The sequence below is a fragment of the Pleurodeles waltl genome, chromosome 3_1, assembly GCF_031143425.1.
Source record: "Pleurodeles waltl isolate 20211129_DDA chromosome 3_1, aPleWal1.hap1.20221129, whole genome shotgun sequence".
Taxonomy (NCBI): Eukaryota; Metazoa; Chordata; class Amphibia; order Caudata; family Salamandridae; genus Pleurodeles; species Pleurodeles waltl.
Window position 1 is genome coordinate 1,930,643,692 of NC_090440.1, and position 16,130 is coordinate 1,930,659,821.

Below are 16,130 nucleotides of genomic sequence, written 5' to 3' on the forward strand. Positions count from 1 at the left end.
TACGGGGTGTATATGTAATGCTGCTGCATGTGTCTGTGTATGGTGTTGTGGGTGGGGGTGTTGCGTAAGTGTGTCACTCTCTTTTTCCTCGCCCCCCCCCCCTTTTGTGCTCGGTGCAGTACTCACCGTGGTTGTCGCTGCAGCCTTTGATATTCCTGGAGTATGAGGAGGTACACCAGCATGGGGAGGACCTGTAACTCGGGCTCCATGGCATCCAGGTTCTTCGTTGAGTGCCAAGAGGTGAGTGGTTTCCCTACCTAAGACTGTTTCCGCCGTGCTTTTGATGGTGTTGGTACCTCCCCTGAAAAGCTGGCAGATTGGCGGGTTGTAATGCGGTGGGCAGTACATTGTCTTCCGCCTGTCTGTTGGCGGTGACCGCCACAGTGTTGGTTGCTACCGCTGTGGCGGTCAGGGTGTTAAAGTGGCTGTCTATGATGGCCGTTTGCACCGTGGTCGTGATCCCATTTTTTGTACCGCCGGCCTGTTGGCGGTATTACCGCCGCTTTAACACTGACCGCCAGGGTTGTAATGAAGGCCTGAGTCATAATTACATCATTTGGGACCCTATCAGGCCACGACTGGCACCCACACGTCAGTTCAGTACTGTTCTCGCTGCAACCTCCCAAGCGTTATCAAGATGGCTAACAACCAAGCAGTCCTATATCACAATACTAACTTGGCATTGTATTAGGAAAGGCAATAAGGTTTCTCAAAAAAGGGGAGGAGGGAGGGTCAGTGTGAAATCTGCAGGTAGATGGAATATCCATCACAAAGATCATTACCAAAGATAATTAACTTTTTCTTCTGATGGAAAATTCCACCGGCAGATTTCTCACCTTTAAACAAACTCCCAAGCAATACTCTTCTTGGGGTGGGTGGGGAGTGGTGAGTGGAGATCTAAATCAGAAAGTTATGAAGGAAAGACTGGACAAAGTGACCCTTTCACTTCACTTCCGTATCCCAGCAATAATGTTTGGCAAAAGTATGGACAGAGGACTATGTTGCCCTTTGCAGGTATCATCCACTAGTGCCCCTCTAGCCAGATCTGAAGTGAAGGATCTTGGCCTTGAGGAATGAGCCCTGATTCCTTGAGAAAGCTCTTTCTTTGTCAGAGCAATGATAAAGTGAAATAGAGTTCATGTTTGCACTGCCTTTACATTCAGTGTAGCAAACAAAGACCTGGTCGTCGAACCAGCTACTTACCTTCTGTAACGCCTTATCTGATAGAGACAATATCTAATTGTAGATTTGTTACCTTTTGAATTTTCCCCTGGCATCAGTCTCGATCCGGAGATTTTTCGTGAGCAGTAATCCTGCGTGCCATTAATTGGCATCAATTGGCTCGTCATCTGTGCCAGATATGGCGTTGCGGTTCCTTTACAGGCACCACCCTGGTGAGCTGATGTCGATTTTTTTTCACCACTTTCCCTGCAGAAGCGCAGAGCCATGAAAAAGACTACTGGTGTGTCAAAACTAAGGTCCTGAAAGGGGAAATCCCTGCCCCTAGAAATTAGTTTGCAGAGCGGAGAGGATGGTCAGTAAAGAATCTGCAACTAGATATTGTCTCCTCTAGGCGTTACCAAAGGTAAGTAACTTGTTCATCTAATAGAGACTTCTAGTTGCAGATTCCTTACCTTTGAATAGATACCCAAGCAATACCATTCCCTGTAAGTGGGTCTGCGAACAAAGATCATACTAGAAAATCCTGCAGGATCGAAAAGGAAAAGTACGTGTCCCTACAGACCAGACTGTCCAGCCAACAGTGTTTGGTAAATGTGTGCAGAGATGCCCACGTTGCCGCTTGACAGATGTCAAGGACTCGAACTGCGTGTGCTAACACAGTGGTTGAAGCTATAAATTGGGTAGAATGAGCATGCACACCTTCAGGGGGTGCATTTTGGTCAATGCGTAACAGATCTTAATGCAGAGCACAAACTATCTGCAGATGGTCCGCTGCTGCACTACCCAACCTTTCGTCACACCCACATAACTGACAAACAGTTCATCCACTTGGGACTCTTTTGTACGATCAAGGTAGAACTCCAAAGCTCCTTTTGGGTCCAGGCGATCTCTCCTCTTCCTCAGAAGGATGTTGGGGGTGCGAAAAAAGTAGGCAAAGTGATGGACCGGCCTACAGGAAAGGACATAACCTCTTTTGGCTAAAAGGGTGCTATAATGTGAAGCAACACTTTGTCAGGATAGATGGAAAGGTAGGGTGGCTTAGATGACAATGCATGTAGCTCACTCACCCTGCGGGCAGATGTAATGGGCACAAGGAAGGTTTTTTTCAAAGTGAGAAGCCTGAGAGGACAATTGTGGAGAGGCTCGAAAAGAAGTGCACATTAGTAATGTCAAAACCAAATTCAGATCTCATTAGGGCATAATGAATGGGGATGGATGAAAAAGATGTGAAAGATCTCTGAGGAGTTGGGGACTTAAACTCAGAAGGTTGACCAGGCAACCTCAAAAAAGCAGAAGTAGCAAGGATTGGCCAGGGAAAGGATTAACAGGACCTCAGAGAGAGGGGCATAAAGGGGGTCAACAGACTTGTCTGTGTACCATGCCACAAATTACTTCCAACTATAGGCATATACCGTTTTGGTGGAGGGACACCTGGCTGCCAAGATTTCATTACAGACTACAGGTGGAAGGTCAAAAGCCGGCAACTGTCGCCGCTCAATCTCCACGCAAGAAGGCGGATAGTGGATAGGTTTGGGTGCAGAAGATCCTCCCAAGGGGGCAAGTATGATTGGAAGATCGATGGTAATGCTCAGCGCAAGATACCAGATTCTCCATGCCCAATCCAGAGTCACAAGGATCTCTTGGGCCCAGTCATTCTTGATCTTCTTGAGAACTCTGGGCAGAAGTGGAATGGGTGGAAAGGCGTACAGGAGGCCTGAGTTCCACTAGAGATTAAGAGCATCTCAGAGAGATTGCCGCCTTGAAAACTCCAATGTGAAAAACTGCTGACATTGCACGTTCTCTGCAGAGGCAAACAGATCTAACCAAGGCTCTCCCCACTACTGAAAGATCTTGTGCCACCTCCGGATCAAGAAGCCATTCATGATCCGCTAGACATTTTCAGCAGAGTTCGCCTGCTCTAGCATTCAGAGAGCCTGAAAGAGGTTGAACCACCAGGGATATGCCCTGCTGTTCCAGCCACGTCCTGTAGCACAGAGCCTCCTGGTAAAGGGTCCACAACCCTACCCCACCCTGCTTGATGCAGTAGCACATGGTGATGGTGTTGCCTGGAACACCTGCACTATACTTCCTTTGATAGAGGGAAGAAATGCCTTTAATGGTAGCCTGATCACACGGAGCTCCAAAAGGTTGATGTGGAGTTCGGATTCGGCCAGAGACCATGTGCCTCTGATCTCCAACTCTCTCAGATGGCGCCCATCCTAGGATGGACGCATCTGTCACTATTGTCAGATATTATCGCTGTTCGTTAATCATCCCTGCAGATCGTTTGCAGTTCCCTCTGAGATCTGGACCTTGACAGATTCCCCCGATGCTGTGCCCACAGGAGCTTCATGTTCCACTGCAGAGCCCACATATGTCACCTGCAGAATGCAGGAGGCCAAAAGGTCTAGCAGCCTCAGAGGCATTCTCACCGAAATACATGACAGAGACTGAAACATCTGTATCAGTCTGAATATTCTGGACTTGCGGCTTGAGAGGATAAGCCTGAAACTGCACTGTGTCCAGAACAGCTCCAATGAAAGGGAGCATCTCAGAAGGAGTCGTCTGGTGCGACTTTGGCATGTTTATAGTGAACCTCAGTGAATGCAGGAGGTCTGCCATAATCTGGAGATGGGTGAAGACAGCCTGGGGCGAGCCTGCCTTCAACATCCAGTCTTCGAGATGGGGGAAGACTGGAACCCCTGATCTGCACAGATGAGCTGCGACCACCGTCATCACCTATGTGAACGCCGGTGGGGAGCTGAAAAGGCCAAAGGGAAGCACGATGAACTGAAAATGCCCGTGGCCTACAGTGAAACGCAAGTAACGTCTGTAGGCAGGCAGGACAGGAATGTGAAAATAGGTGTCTTGCAAGTCCAACACTGCCATCCAGTCTCCTGGGTCAGGGTAGACTGAACCGGAGCCAGAGTGAGCAACTTGAACTTCTTCTTGAGGTAGAGATTGAGGGACCGAAGGTCTAGGATAGGGCAGAGGCCCTTGTCCTGTTTGGGTAACAGAAAGTAGCGAGAATAGCAACCATGACCTACTTCTGGCACAGGAACCCACTCTATGGCTCCCCTGGCCAAGAAAGCAGTAATTTCCTCACAGAAATAGGACAAGTGATCCTCCGTCATCCGATCATATGATGGTGGTATGGATGGAAGGGCGCTCTCGAAGGGGAGAGAGTACACCCTTCGAAATTTCTGAAAAACCCACCTGTCTGACGTGATGGATTGCCAGCGGAGCAGGTGATGGTGTACCCTGCCTTCAACTGGCCCTAGGTGGGGGTGAGAGACTAGGAAGACTTGGAGGCTGCTGCAGATTGGGGGTGGTGGACTGTCCAGACTTCTGGCTCCCTGATCCACGAGGTCAGTAGAACCCACACCCTCGGCCACACAGAGCTGGGCAGAATTCGGTGCACGATGGCTGGCCAGGAATGGCTCGGTTTGAGGCCCCTTCCGTAGCCACCAAAGTGGCAAAAAGCAGATTGGGGGGGACAAGGGTCCCGCACGAGGCCCAAGGACCTGGCCTTAGCACGAGAATCCTTGAAGCACTCAAACACCAAGTCTGCCTGGTCTCTGAAGGGACAGGTGCCATCAAAGGGCATGTCCATCAACGCAGTTTGGACATCCCCCGAAAATCCACATGTAGTCCACCAGGAGTGGCGTCTCAGGACCACTGTCGACGAAACTTCTCTGTCAAACAAGTCAGTTGTGTCTAGTCCGCAATGGATGGTGAACTTTGCTGCATCCCTCCTGAGAGAGTACAGCCCAGGCCTCCTCCGGGAACTGTGGAAGCACTTACACAACCATATCCCACCATATGTGGGAATCATGGCCCAAACGGCATGCAGTGTTCACAGACCGCAATGCAAGGCTGGTGGAAGAAAAATTATTCTTCTCAAGAGTGTCCAGCTTTTTTGATCCCCTATCCAGGGGTGTGGAAGGGAACGCGCCCTGGGAAGTAGAGACTTGGCTAACCAGGCTCTCAGGGGTGGCGTGTTGCGTCAGAAAACCTGGGTGCCCTAGAGAGGGGCGATGGCGCCGGCCAACTGTCCTGTTCACAGGAGCCACTGTGCTGGGTTTGGACCACGTACCCAGTAGGACATCCGCGAGGGCCTAATCAAATGGGCGCATGGGTTCTGAGGAGGAAGCTCCTCGTTGAAGCACCTATGTCAAGAGGTTCGTCCTGACGGCCACTTAAGGCAACTCAAGGTCCAGGACCTCAGCTGCTTTTCTCACCACCATAGAATAGGAAGCTCCCGCCTTCATAGCCATGGTAGGGGGAGAAAGCATGCCTGTAACCAGAGAAGTATCCAGTCCGCTGGCTTCACTCAAGTCTGTATGCCAGTCCATAAATAGTTCTTCCTTGAGCTGATATTCTAAAGTGTCCAGAGAACTCTCTAATTCATCACCATAACCTAGCACATACGAAAGGGGTTCAGGATCAGACATATGAGTCCTGCCGGCATCGGACTCTGCGTTGTACAATGCCCATCCAGCTCCATGTCAGATTTGGGGATTAGAATTTGGGATGGTGTTGCTCATGGGCATGCCCGGGAGCATCAGGGAAGGTCGGAGTGGTACGACAGACGTCAGTCCGGATGCAGGACTGGATCCATGGGATCCCCTCAGAGCAGAGGCCAAAGCCGCTGGTGTGGAACCCAAATGGGCCCCTTCTGACGCTGCGGGCCTGAAAGTGCTCCAGCAGTTTTGTGCTGGCCAAAAATGGGGCGCATGGCCTCCTAAAACTCCAAGTTGGGCAGGGGTCCCCATGGTGGCCCCAGAAACTCAGGGAGGTGCACAGTTGGCTTAGGCATAGGCTCTGCAGGGCGAGACCTAGAATGGCGACAGTCCCTCATCTCGACGGATGAGGAGAAGTTGATGAACGCTTCGACGTCTTACATTTTCTTCTTGTGTCTTGACTTACCCTATCACCCCGAGGACTTGGAGTGGGATGACTATTATGGAGGACTCCGCGACTGATCCCAGCTCCTACCTCTCAACTGAGATCTCAACTAGCACACTCGAGCATCGGGCCACCATCCACTTCAGGGACTGCTCCCTCAAAGCCTTTGGATGCATAGCCCGGCACTTGGAGCACAACTTCGGGTTGTGGTCGCACACCGGGCACCAAAGACACACGAGGTGCGGATCCGTCACAGACATCGCCCGATGACAAGAACCGGAAGGCTTTATCCCGGCCTTCCTGGATGACAACCTTGATGCACCATGAGTTGAAAACTCGAAAATATCAAACAAAAAGTCGAAAAAAGGCAGTAAAAAATTACAGAGGGGTAGCTCTCTTCGGATCAGCACTATCTGGCATGGAAATAAAAGAATCTACGTCAGTGAGCTGGTGTGATGCCTATATAAGAACTGTAACATAATATCCAGAGCTGACGATGGACGCGGAGACGATCAACACTACCTAATAGTGCACAGGGATACTGCTCAGGAAAAATCTCTGGATCCAGTCTGGCACCTGGAGAAAATTCAAAATTAAGGAATCTGCAACTAGAATTCTCTATCAGATTGAGCAAAATTCTTTCATGCAGCTGATGTAGAGGATTACTGCACCTTTCAGGTAGAATCTGTGATGCCTGTAACTCCTCTTTGGTGGGATGTAGTGGAAGGAAAAAGGACAGTAGGGTCATGGATTTCCCACATGGTGAGAGAACATTTTAGGGAGGAAAGCAGTTTTGATTCTCAATACTAACTTGGCTGGGGAGAAACATGTAAACGGTGGTAGGACGGCAACTTGCTGACTTGGCAAGCCACAGTGATGGCAACTAGAAAACTGTTTTTAATATCAAAAACATCAACTACCAACTGTGCATGGGCTCACATGTGCAAGCCACAATATCTTGGCCCTGCCTTCTTTGAAATTAAATATTTAATGCTTAATATCTGTAATATAACAATAACGGGATAATTTTTTTGTTAACCAAATGTTATTAATTTTATTAAGAAAACACGTTTTTAATGCAGTTATATAAATAATTGGGAATATTAACTAGTTAATGTAATAATATACAAATATAATTTGTTTTAAAATTGTACTTAAATTAGCTGTTTAAGGTTTTCAAGCTTCTGTATATGCTTTATGATTTAAAATGGACTGTTTATACAGATGATAAAATCTAAGGAAACTGAAACCGGTTCTTTTCCAAATTATGTGCTGTAGAAACCCGAGTCATGATGAGCTATAGAGGGTGTTTGGTACACAGGGGCTCCTTTTGAGTGGCTGAAGTTGACAGCCTAGTAAAATGGCTTTTGAGCTTTATTCGAGGAACACTGGTGACTGAAGATTACCAAAGAACTTCCAGCCAGACGAGGTGGAATGGTTGAGCATGTGAATCAATGAATGATCAACTGCTAAAGGTATTGTCAACTCTCAATGCTACCAATTAATCTTACCATCAAAATCAACTCCTTGCCAGAAGGCTCGCTTCTTAGGACTGACTCACCTTACTATACAGGAAGCGCTGTAACTCCAACTCGGCGATGCCCAGCTGCCCGTCCTGCTCTGTGAGTCGCCATCGGGCCTGAGCAAAGTAGAATTCAGTGCGCCGAGCCACACTCACATCCTCCTGCTGCTTGCGCGGCTCCATCTTATTAGCTCTCTGGAGCTGAAAATCTTTGAAGCATCTGCATTTAAAACAATTATAAAACAATAAAACAATTACTGCATCAATGGGGTGTAAATGATTGGAGCAACATCTGAAGCAACAGCAGGGCCAAGTAAATCTGCCTCTTTTAACGTTTTGGCTATAAAGAACACAGACACTTGGCAACTAGGAGGACAGAATAATAATGAAAAGTTTCTTGCAATTCTAGTACTTCATCATGTGCATCGTAATGCGATCATAAACACTTGAATCATCCCACACGTGCGTCATTCTTGTGCCTTTAAAGAAGCGATATAACTATCTGTTTCAGTCTTTTTATGTGCTTATTGATAGCCTACAGCAACACATTTTTGTTTGCATTTCTTGTTTAAACGAACCCAATTAAAATAAAAATGTACTCTGGAATCTCCCAAACGGTGATCACTTAAAAGGTAACTATAACTGGAGTGAAGCTAAATGGAGAAACATTGCCAGCAGCTTTGTAAAGCTGAAAGTGGGACACTGCACTTTCAGTGTGGCCCCAATTATGTGTTCCCCAATGTCCTTTTCTGTCAAATAACATCTAAGTTCTTTTCTACAGCACACAAGGATCCTGCATCGTCTCAAATAAGATGTCACATTAACACTGCTTGTGAGGTGAGAGAGCTAGTTATGATTTTAATAATGAAGACTAATGGAGAATTCAGATTACAAGTTGAAAATGTTTCTGGTATATCTTGGAATCTTCCCTTAGGGCCTGATTTAGATATTGATAGATTAGTTACCCTGTAACAAAAATGACGGATACCCAGTCTGCCAAAATCTAAATCCCATAGAAAATAATGGGATTTAGGTTTAGGCAGACGGAGTGAGCTGTCCACCAATATCTAAACCAGGCTCTTAGTCACTTATAGGCAAAAATATTCAATGGAATACCATTGTCATCCCAACAACTGCAGCTGCAGTATTAGTGAGAAACAATCCACTGAAAAAGGAACCAATGCATAAGTCAAAGAGGCTCTGCACACGTCTGACTCACTTAAGTATCTTTCTGGGTATATAAATGTAGAAAGCCATGGCTAGTAAATGTGTGAACAGATATTCATGTGGCCACTTGGCAAAAATATGTCATTTGGGTAACTGTAGTGGTGGGCTTTACTTTTAGGGATACAGTTATCCCAAAAAGGGACTTGCTTGCCTCTTTCAAAAGCATACAATTATACATCAAATAATTCATTTTGTTAGCAACTGCTTGGTTGGGGGTAATTCCCCTCTGACAGGGCAATATATGACAAACATTTGTTTGATTTTTCTAATTTCTATAGTTCTTTACAGATAGTAACAAGCCTCTCACATCTAATGCAAACAAAAACTTCTGATGTTTGTGTGACTTTTTTGGCAAAAATAAAAATGTGGAAGTCTCATAATTACCCTATTAATGTGAAACATTTTGTAGGGTTCTTTTAAGCACAAAAGTTGAATCCTCTTTACTCTGTATACTGATACCATTGCCAACAAGAACACTGCTTTCCAGCAAGAGCTCGTTACTGCGGGAGTTGGGCCTCTGCACTCCCCCTTTTTTCCCCCCCGTGCACGTCGAGTCTGTCAGACAGTCAAGGTCAATGTCAGTTAGCCAGGTACTTTCCATGTGTTGATGTCCATGTGCTACCCAGCCGAGGCTTGCTGGCTCACAGATATAACTGCAGTGACATTATCAGCCCAGCATAGCACTGTGAAGAGCTTCCTTCTAATGATGCGTGCCAGTGTGACTGATAAAGTCAGCCCTGTGCGCTTTAGGCTCGAGGACTTAAGTGCCCATATCGACAATCTAGGAACCTCACACCCACCTTTCCCAACGTGTCACACAGCAGGTGTGTCTAGCACAGATGTCTTCAAACTGGGGGGCGGGCCCCCCTTAGGGGGCCTTAAGTGATCCTAGGGGGGGCGCCAAACTCTGGCCAAAAGAAATGTTATACAGATAGCATGCCTTTGTTTTAAGCAGAAGCATGTCATTGCAGTTTTAAAAAGGTAACAGTACTTAACTGCAATGTTTAAATAGGTTTAGACATATTTAAACATTGCCATCTTTCTAAAATAATTTTGAAAAATTCTGAGGGGGGCCCAATGATTTTTATTTTTCAACTGGGGGGGGTGCGGCATTAAAAAGTTTGAAGACCACTGGTCTATCAAGTCTCACTCACACCAGCTCTCCCTAGGAGGAGCTAGGAAAGGTCCCCTTCTTGTTGGCTTGCTATTTACAAGGTCAGCTAATGAGGGGGCAGAGAGATCTTCGGTGTCCTGCTCCTTGTCAGTGTCCAGCTTCCTCTGTGCTGTCTTGCTTCCAGGTATAATGAAAGAAGGGGGAAGGGACCGGGAGATTGATTGGTCCAGTGTACACTCTCCCTACAATAGTACAAAACAACCAAAGTACACTGTTCCATGAAAAGAGAAAGAAACTAGGGTGACCTGAGATATCAGGAGCAAGGACCCTCAAGCATCACAATGGATGACTGGCATCATCATTGGGTAATGCTCCTCGCCAGGCCGGCAGTGCAACGCCTGACGGGCTCCCCACACGGAGGAGCACTGAACCGTATTGTTCTGATAGGTACTGGTGAGTACTAACTATCTAAACGGGCATGCCTACATTCAAGCACCAGTACACAAAGGAGAGAACAAAAAGAAATAAGGGTAAAATTGGTTAATCATCACTGCATATATCATCATTTTAATCAATAGTCAGGGATGAAACCAAGATTAAAAACAAGAGAAAGTAATATATTGAGTGTCAATGCTCAATTACTTTCAATGAGCAATAAACTCAGAGGAATAACACCCTAGGAATCCTCCTTAACCAGGGTCAACATGTTTCGCGTTGTGTGGTCACCACGGATCCAATGACGCTTCATCAGGACCAAAATGTTAATAAGCTCTTCTCCAATTAAACAAAAATTAATAATATCACAATCCAGAACTACATAAGCCGGTCACTTACATTGAGGAATACTAGGCTAAGTCACAGTCAGGTCGCCCACCCCCAAGTCGGGAACAGGCTCCTTGGTAAGCACGTCCCAAAGACTCGGCTATCAGTGCGAGAGGCGCCGGTCCGAACTGTGGACCTACCCTCCGGGACGTGAAACTGCATGCGAGTGATTCCTAGGGTGTTATTCCTCCGAGTTTATTGCTCATTGAAAGTAATTGAGCATTGACACTCAATATATTACTTTCTCTTGTTTTTAATCTTGGTTTCATCCCTGACTATTGATTAAAATGATGATATATGCAGTGATGATTAACCAATTTTACCCTCATTTCTTTTTGTTCTCTCCTTTGTGTACTGGTGCTTGAATGTAGGCATGCCCGTTTAGATAGTTAGTACTCACCAGTAACTATCAGAACAATACGGTTCAGTGCTCCTCCGTGTGGGGAGCCCGTCAGGCGTTGCACTGCCGGCCTGGCGAGGAGCATTACCCAATGATGATGCCAGTCATCCATTGTGATGCTTGAGGGTCCTTGCTCCTGATATCTCAGGTCACCCTAGTTTCTTTCTCTTTTCATGGAACAGTGTACTTTGGTTGTCTTGCTTCCAGGGCCAGCAGTTCTGCCCTCCCGCCACCTGCTGGTTTTGCCTTAAGTCCAGAGCCCTCATTGCCACGGCGCACCAGAGAAGTGTTTAACTGAATGTCTGTGTGTGAATTTGTATTGAATCCATGACCGAGTATGTGCACGTTACTGTAGACAGGTGTCCTGAATGGGTGGGTGGGTGTTTGTGCGACTATTCTTGTGTTTCTCATTGCATTGTAAAAAAACCCTCACTGCACCACAACTTTAAAGGTTCACCAGGCACTTTTGCAGATTTCCACGAAAGGAAGAGATACTCAAAAGGATTTTACATCAATTTAGAAATAAGAATATAACGCTCTCATGGAAGAGACTTGAACACATTCTAGGAATCCTTCACCCTTAGTAGGATAGAAAAAGCAGCACGCAAAGGTCTCTTTTTGTAGGCTTGCATAGCAATTAAAAGTAATTAACAGAGTGCTGTAGGCCAAACTGTGCTCACTGCAGCTGATATGGCAACAGCTTTAGCCTGGCTACTAATCAGATCAACTGATTTTTATAAACACCATGCAAATAATCTTTTCCACTTGAAAGATTAAGGCCCTCTGATGAAACGGAGTTTAGACTTTTTATTTTTTATATTTCTGCACAGTGCTGCCGAAACTTAAGATGGTCATTTGTCAAGACCTCTGAGGCAGTACAGCTCCATAGGCCATGGAAAATGGCTATCTGGAGTTCCCTCAAGAGGCAATCTGAAACAATGGCAGGCAAGGACCTTGTCTTCATGTAAATCTCCTTTGAAGGTTTTCTAGAAATCTGAAATAGTTCTAGGTACCACCAAGGAAAGTGCAAATTTCGAGAGATGTGTATCATTCTGGCATTACACTTCCTAAACGTGTTGATTACTGACGTCTATGGGATCTATGAGAAATACAGCAATAAAATGTATGGAAAGCATAGAAACATTTCTTCAACTAGTTAATTGTAGGAAAGTAGCCTCTTTCTAGCATGGTTACCCCCATTTTCTGCCTGTTGTCAGTGTGTTTGACAGTGTCCACTGGGGTCCTGCTAACCAGGACCACAGTGGTTATGCTTTCTCCTGTAAATGTTGGTAACTGTACCTTTTTCTTCCCACATTTGGCATACTGGCCCCCCCCCCAAGCAAGTCTCTAGTATATGGTACCCAGGGCATTGGAGTACCAGGGGATCCCTATGGGCTGCAGCCGTTATTCTACCGCCATAGAGAGCTCATGCAAAAGGTTCTGCAGGCCTGCCACTGCAGTCTGAGTTAAACAGGTGCATGCATCCGTTTTCACAACCGATCACTGCAGCTGGTCACTGCAAGTCACCCCTATGGTAGGCCCTTACATCCCGGAGAACAGGGTGCAGGCACCTGTGTGTAAGGGCACCCCTGCACTAGCAGAGGTGCCCCCAGGAACTCAAGTTCAATTTTCCTGGTCTTCTTGAGTGCGGGGACGGCCTTTAACACGTGGACTGGACATAGGTCACTACCTATGTCCAGCTACATAATGGTAACTACGAACCTGGGCATGTTTGGTATCAAGCATGTCAATCATACCCCAATACTGTTGCACGTATTGGAAGTATGATCCCATACACTCTGGGGGCTCCTTAGAGGACCCCCAGCACTGCTACCACCAGTAGTATAGGGTTTTCTGGGCAGCCCAAGCTGCTGCCACCCCTCAGACAGGTTTCTGCCCTTCTGCTGCTTGATCTGATAATGCCCAGGAAGGCAGAACAAAGGATTTCCTTTGGGAGAGGGAGATAACAACTTCTCCCTTTGGAAATAGGTGTGACTGGCTTGAGAGGGGTAGCCTCTAAAAGCCACTGGTATGCTTGGAAGGGCACATTTGGTGCCCTCTGTGCATAAACCAGTCCACACCAGCTCAGGGACCCCAGTCCCTGCTCTGGCACGAAACTGAACAATGGAAAGAGAAGTGATCACTCTCCTGTCCATCACCACCCCAGGGGCTGTGCTCAGAGCTCCTCCAGAGCGTCCCTGGGATCTGCCATCTTGTTTCCAAGGAACTCTGGGAGCATCTGAGTGGCCAGTCCTGGGAGGTGACATCGGAGCCCCCTCCTGATAGGTGCTTACCTGGTTAGGTGACCAATCCCCCTTTCAGGGCTATCTAGGGTCTCTCTCTTGGATGGGTCCTCAGATTTGGCTTGTAAGACTCCAGCAGGATTCCTCTGCAACCTCTACTTTGACTTCTGGTCACTGGAACTGCGACTGGACCCTCCAGGAACCGACAACGCTGCAAACAACGAAGAAGACTCTTCTGCAACTTTGTTTCCACAACTCCTGCCAGCTTTGCAACATTTCCACGGCCATGCATCCTCAGAAGAGAGCAACTCTTCAGCCTGCACAAGAAGAAGAAGGAATCTCCCTTGGAGTGAAGGAGTCACTCCCCGGCAACCACTGGCACCTACAGCAAACAACCAGCTACGTGTATCTCCTTTCATCTTGAGCTGCGTGGATCCTGCATTACGTGTGGTGGTCCGGGGTAGTCCTCTTGGTCTTCTCTGCCAGCTGTCCAACGTTGGTGGAGGTAAGCCTTTGTCTTCCCAAGCAGGACAGCACCCCAGTGCACTGCTTCCTACCAAGGCTTGTTGGCATCTCCTCCAAGGGATCTTCAGGCAACGTGCAGCTCCAGTCCCCAGCACTCCTCCCTGCAACGCTAAGCCCCCTGCGTGGTTCTCCGGCGGCATGGGATCCTGTTTTGTAGTGCTGCGTGAGATCCTCCTGTGACTTCTGTGCCCCCGTCCTGTGCGACTACTGTGAGTGCATCCTCAGCTCCTGTGGACTCTCTGCAAAGCTGAGGGCCCCCCTCTGACTCCACTTCAGGGGTTGAGTCCTCCTGGACTTTGCTGGTCCCCGGCAGCACCACTTTTCCACTAACCGTGAGTTTGTGTTTGCCAATGCTTGTTGGTGGAATTCCTGTACCGACACCCATCTGCAATCTTCACTCCAGCATGGGACATCTTCTGCATCAATCAGGAACTCTTCTTCGTCTCCACAGCTGCAGTGGTGACCTGTTCTCCCTCAACGTCAACCAACTCCTGCAAGTACAGTTGGGTGAGTAGTAGCTCCTAATCCTCCTCCTCCTCCTTCTCCTCCTCCTCCTCTTCGACCCCACGGTGACTCTTGGACTTGGTCTCCTCTTGCCACAGGTCTTCTTTCTTCCAGAATCCAAAGCTGGTTTTCTTGCAGTTTTGTCTGGGTGTCTTTTTCTTCTTTTCCTCCTTTGGGGTTGTTTGGGGAAAATCCAGTGATTTACTCCTGCTTTCCTGGTCGCTGGGGGGTGTTTCATTACTTACATCTGTGGTTTTCTAGTACCACCAGCTCCCCTCTACACATTCCACAGGGGGGCCCTGTGTTCGCAATCCATTTTTTTAGTATATGGTTTGGGCTCCCCCTAGGGTCACTATTGGTTATTGCTGTTTGCACTGTTCTCTAACCTTTTCTATGCCTATTTCTTATTGCTAGCGTATATATTTAGTGTATTATTTACATACTATTGGAGAGTTGCCCTTCTAGTATTTTGTGGTACTGTGTTCCAAAAATAAAGCAACTTTATTTTTGTACAACTGAGTGTTTTCTTTCATGTGTGTTTAAGTATTGTGTGACCACAGTTGTATTGCATGAGGTTTGCATGTCTCCTAGATAAGCCGTGGTTGCTCATCCACAGCTACCTCTAGAGAGCCTGGCTTCTAGACACTGCCTACACTTCACTAAGAAGGGATACCTGGACCTGGTATTAGGTGTAAGTACCCTGGGTACCCACCACACACCAGACTGCTTCCTACATTAATCAAAAGAGTGTTATTCCTGAATCAATATCCAGGAAATCTGTAAGTAAAGTGTGTGCACATTTTGTTCCATGCACTTGCGATGTAGTTGATTTGGGAAAAAACATATCTTGAAAAATGCCAAACAGAATGACATCATGTAGGAACCATTTGTGATTTTCCTGCAGCATTCTGCTGAATGCACCTGTCTCACCATTTTGCCCACTAAGAAATTACTGAGATAGTCAGATTTCTGTCTGATAGCCAGTGACAGATGGTCTGGGCTTCAAAGAATAGAGCCCCCAAGCTTGTACCCTATTCCTAGTTTAAATGTTGTGCTGCCTGCATAAATCAAAAAGATGATATCTGTGAAAAGACTTTTAAAACATTTTAGAGCGGGATTTCCTGACCTGCATAAGATTGTTGTGGTGTGCCTTCTCCTTCAAAGACCATGCGCTTTGGAGCTGATGGGTTCTATTTAGACAATCAGGGATACATTGGTTACTATTGCTGGAGATGGCAGGTTCTGAAGCATTCCAATGTCGCCAAGTCTATTCTTCTAGGAACGCCACAACTAGAGTTATTAAATTGGCTATTGCATTAATTGCAGCTTGTCCTTCCAGCCCCACCCCCTCTTTTGAGACATGAGATTGTGAATGTACATTTCAAGAGGCAGCATCTGGAGCTCTACTATCGATGAGATAAAACATGCCAAACAATGGTATGATGGTTATATGACTTTAAATAATGAAGGTAAGCAAAACCGATATATGGAAAATGTCACTTACCCAGTGTACATCTGTTCGTGGCATGAGACGCTGCAGATTCACATGCTGTGCATATCCCGCCATCTAGTGTTGGGCTCGGAGTGTTACAAGTTGTTTTTCTTCGAAGAAGTCTTTTCGAGTCACGAGATCGAGGGACTCCTCCCATTTCGGCTCCATTGCGCATGGGCGTCGACTCCATC

General features: G+C 46.9%; 1 protein-coding gene across 2 annotated transcripts in view; it reads right to left on the reverse strand.

The window, feature by feature from the left end:
* BLTP2 (bridge-like lipid transfer protein family member 2) overlaps positions 1–16,130 on the reverse strand; it is a 727,711-nt gene that overhangs the window by 141,617 nt on the left and 569,964 nt on the right. For both annotated transcript variants that reach the window (XM_069226186.1, XM_069226185.1), the window contains exon 32: positions 7,652–7,832. In XM_069226186.1, the coding sequence (XP_069082287.1) occupies positions 7,652–7,832 (181 nt within the window). The remainder of the gene's footprint in view (positions 1–7,651; positions 7,833–16,130) is intronic.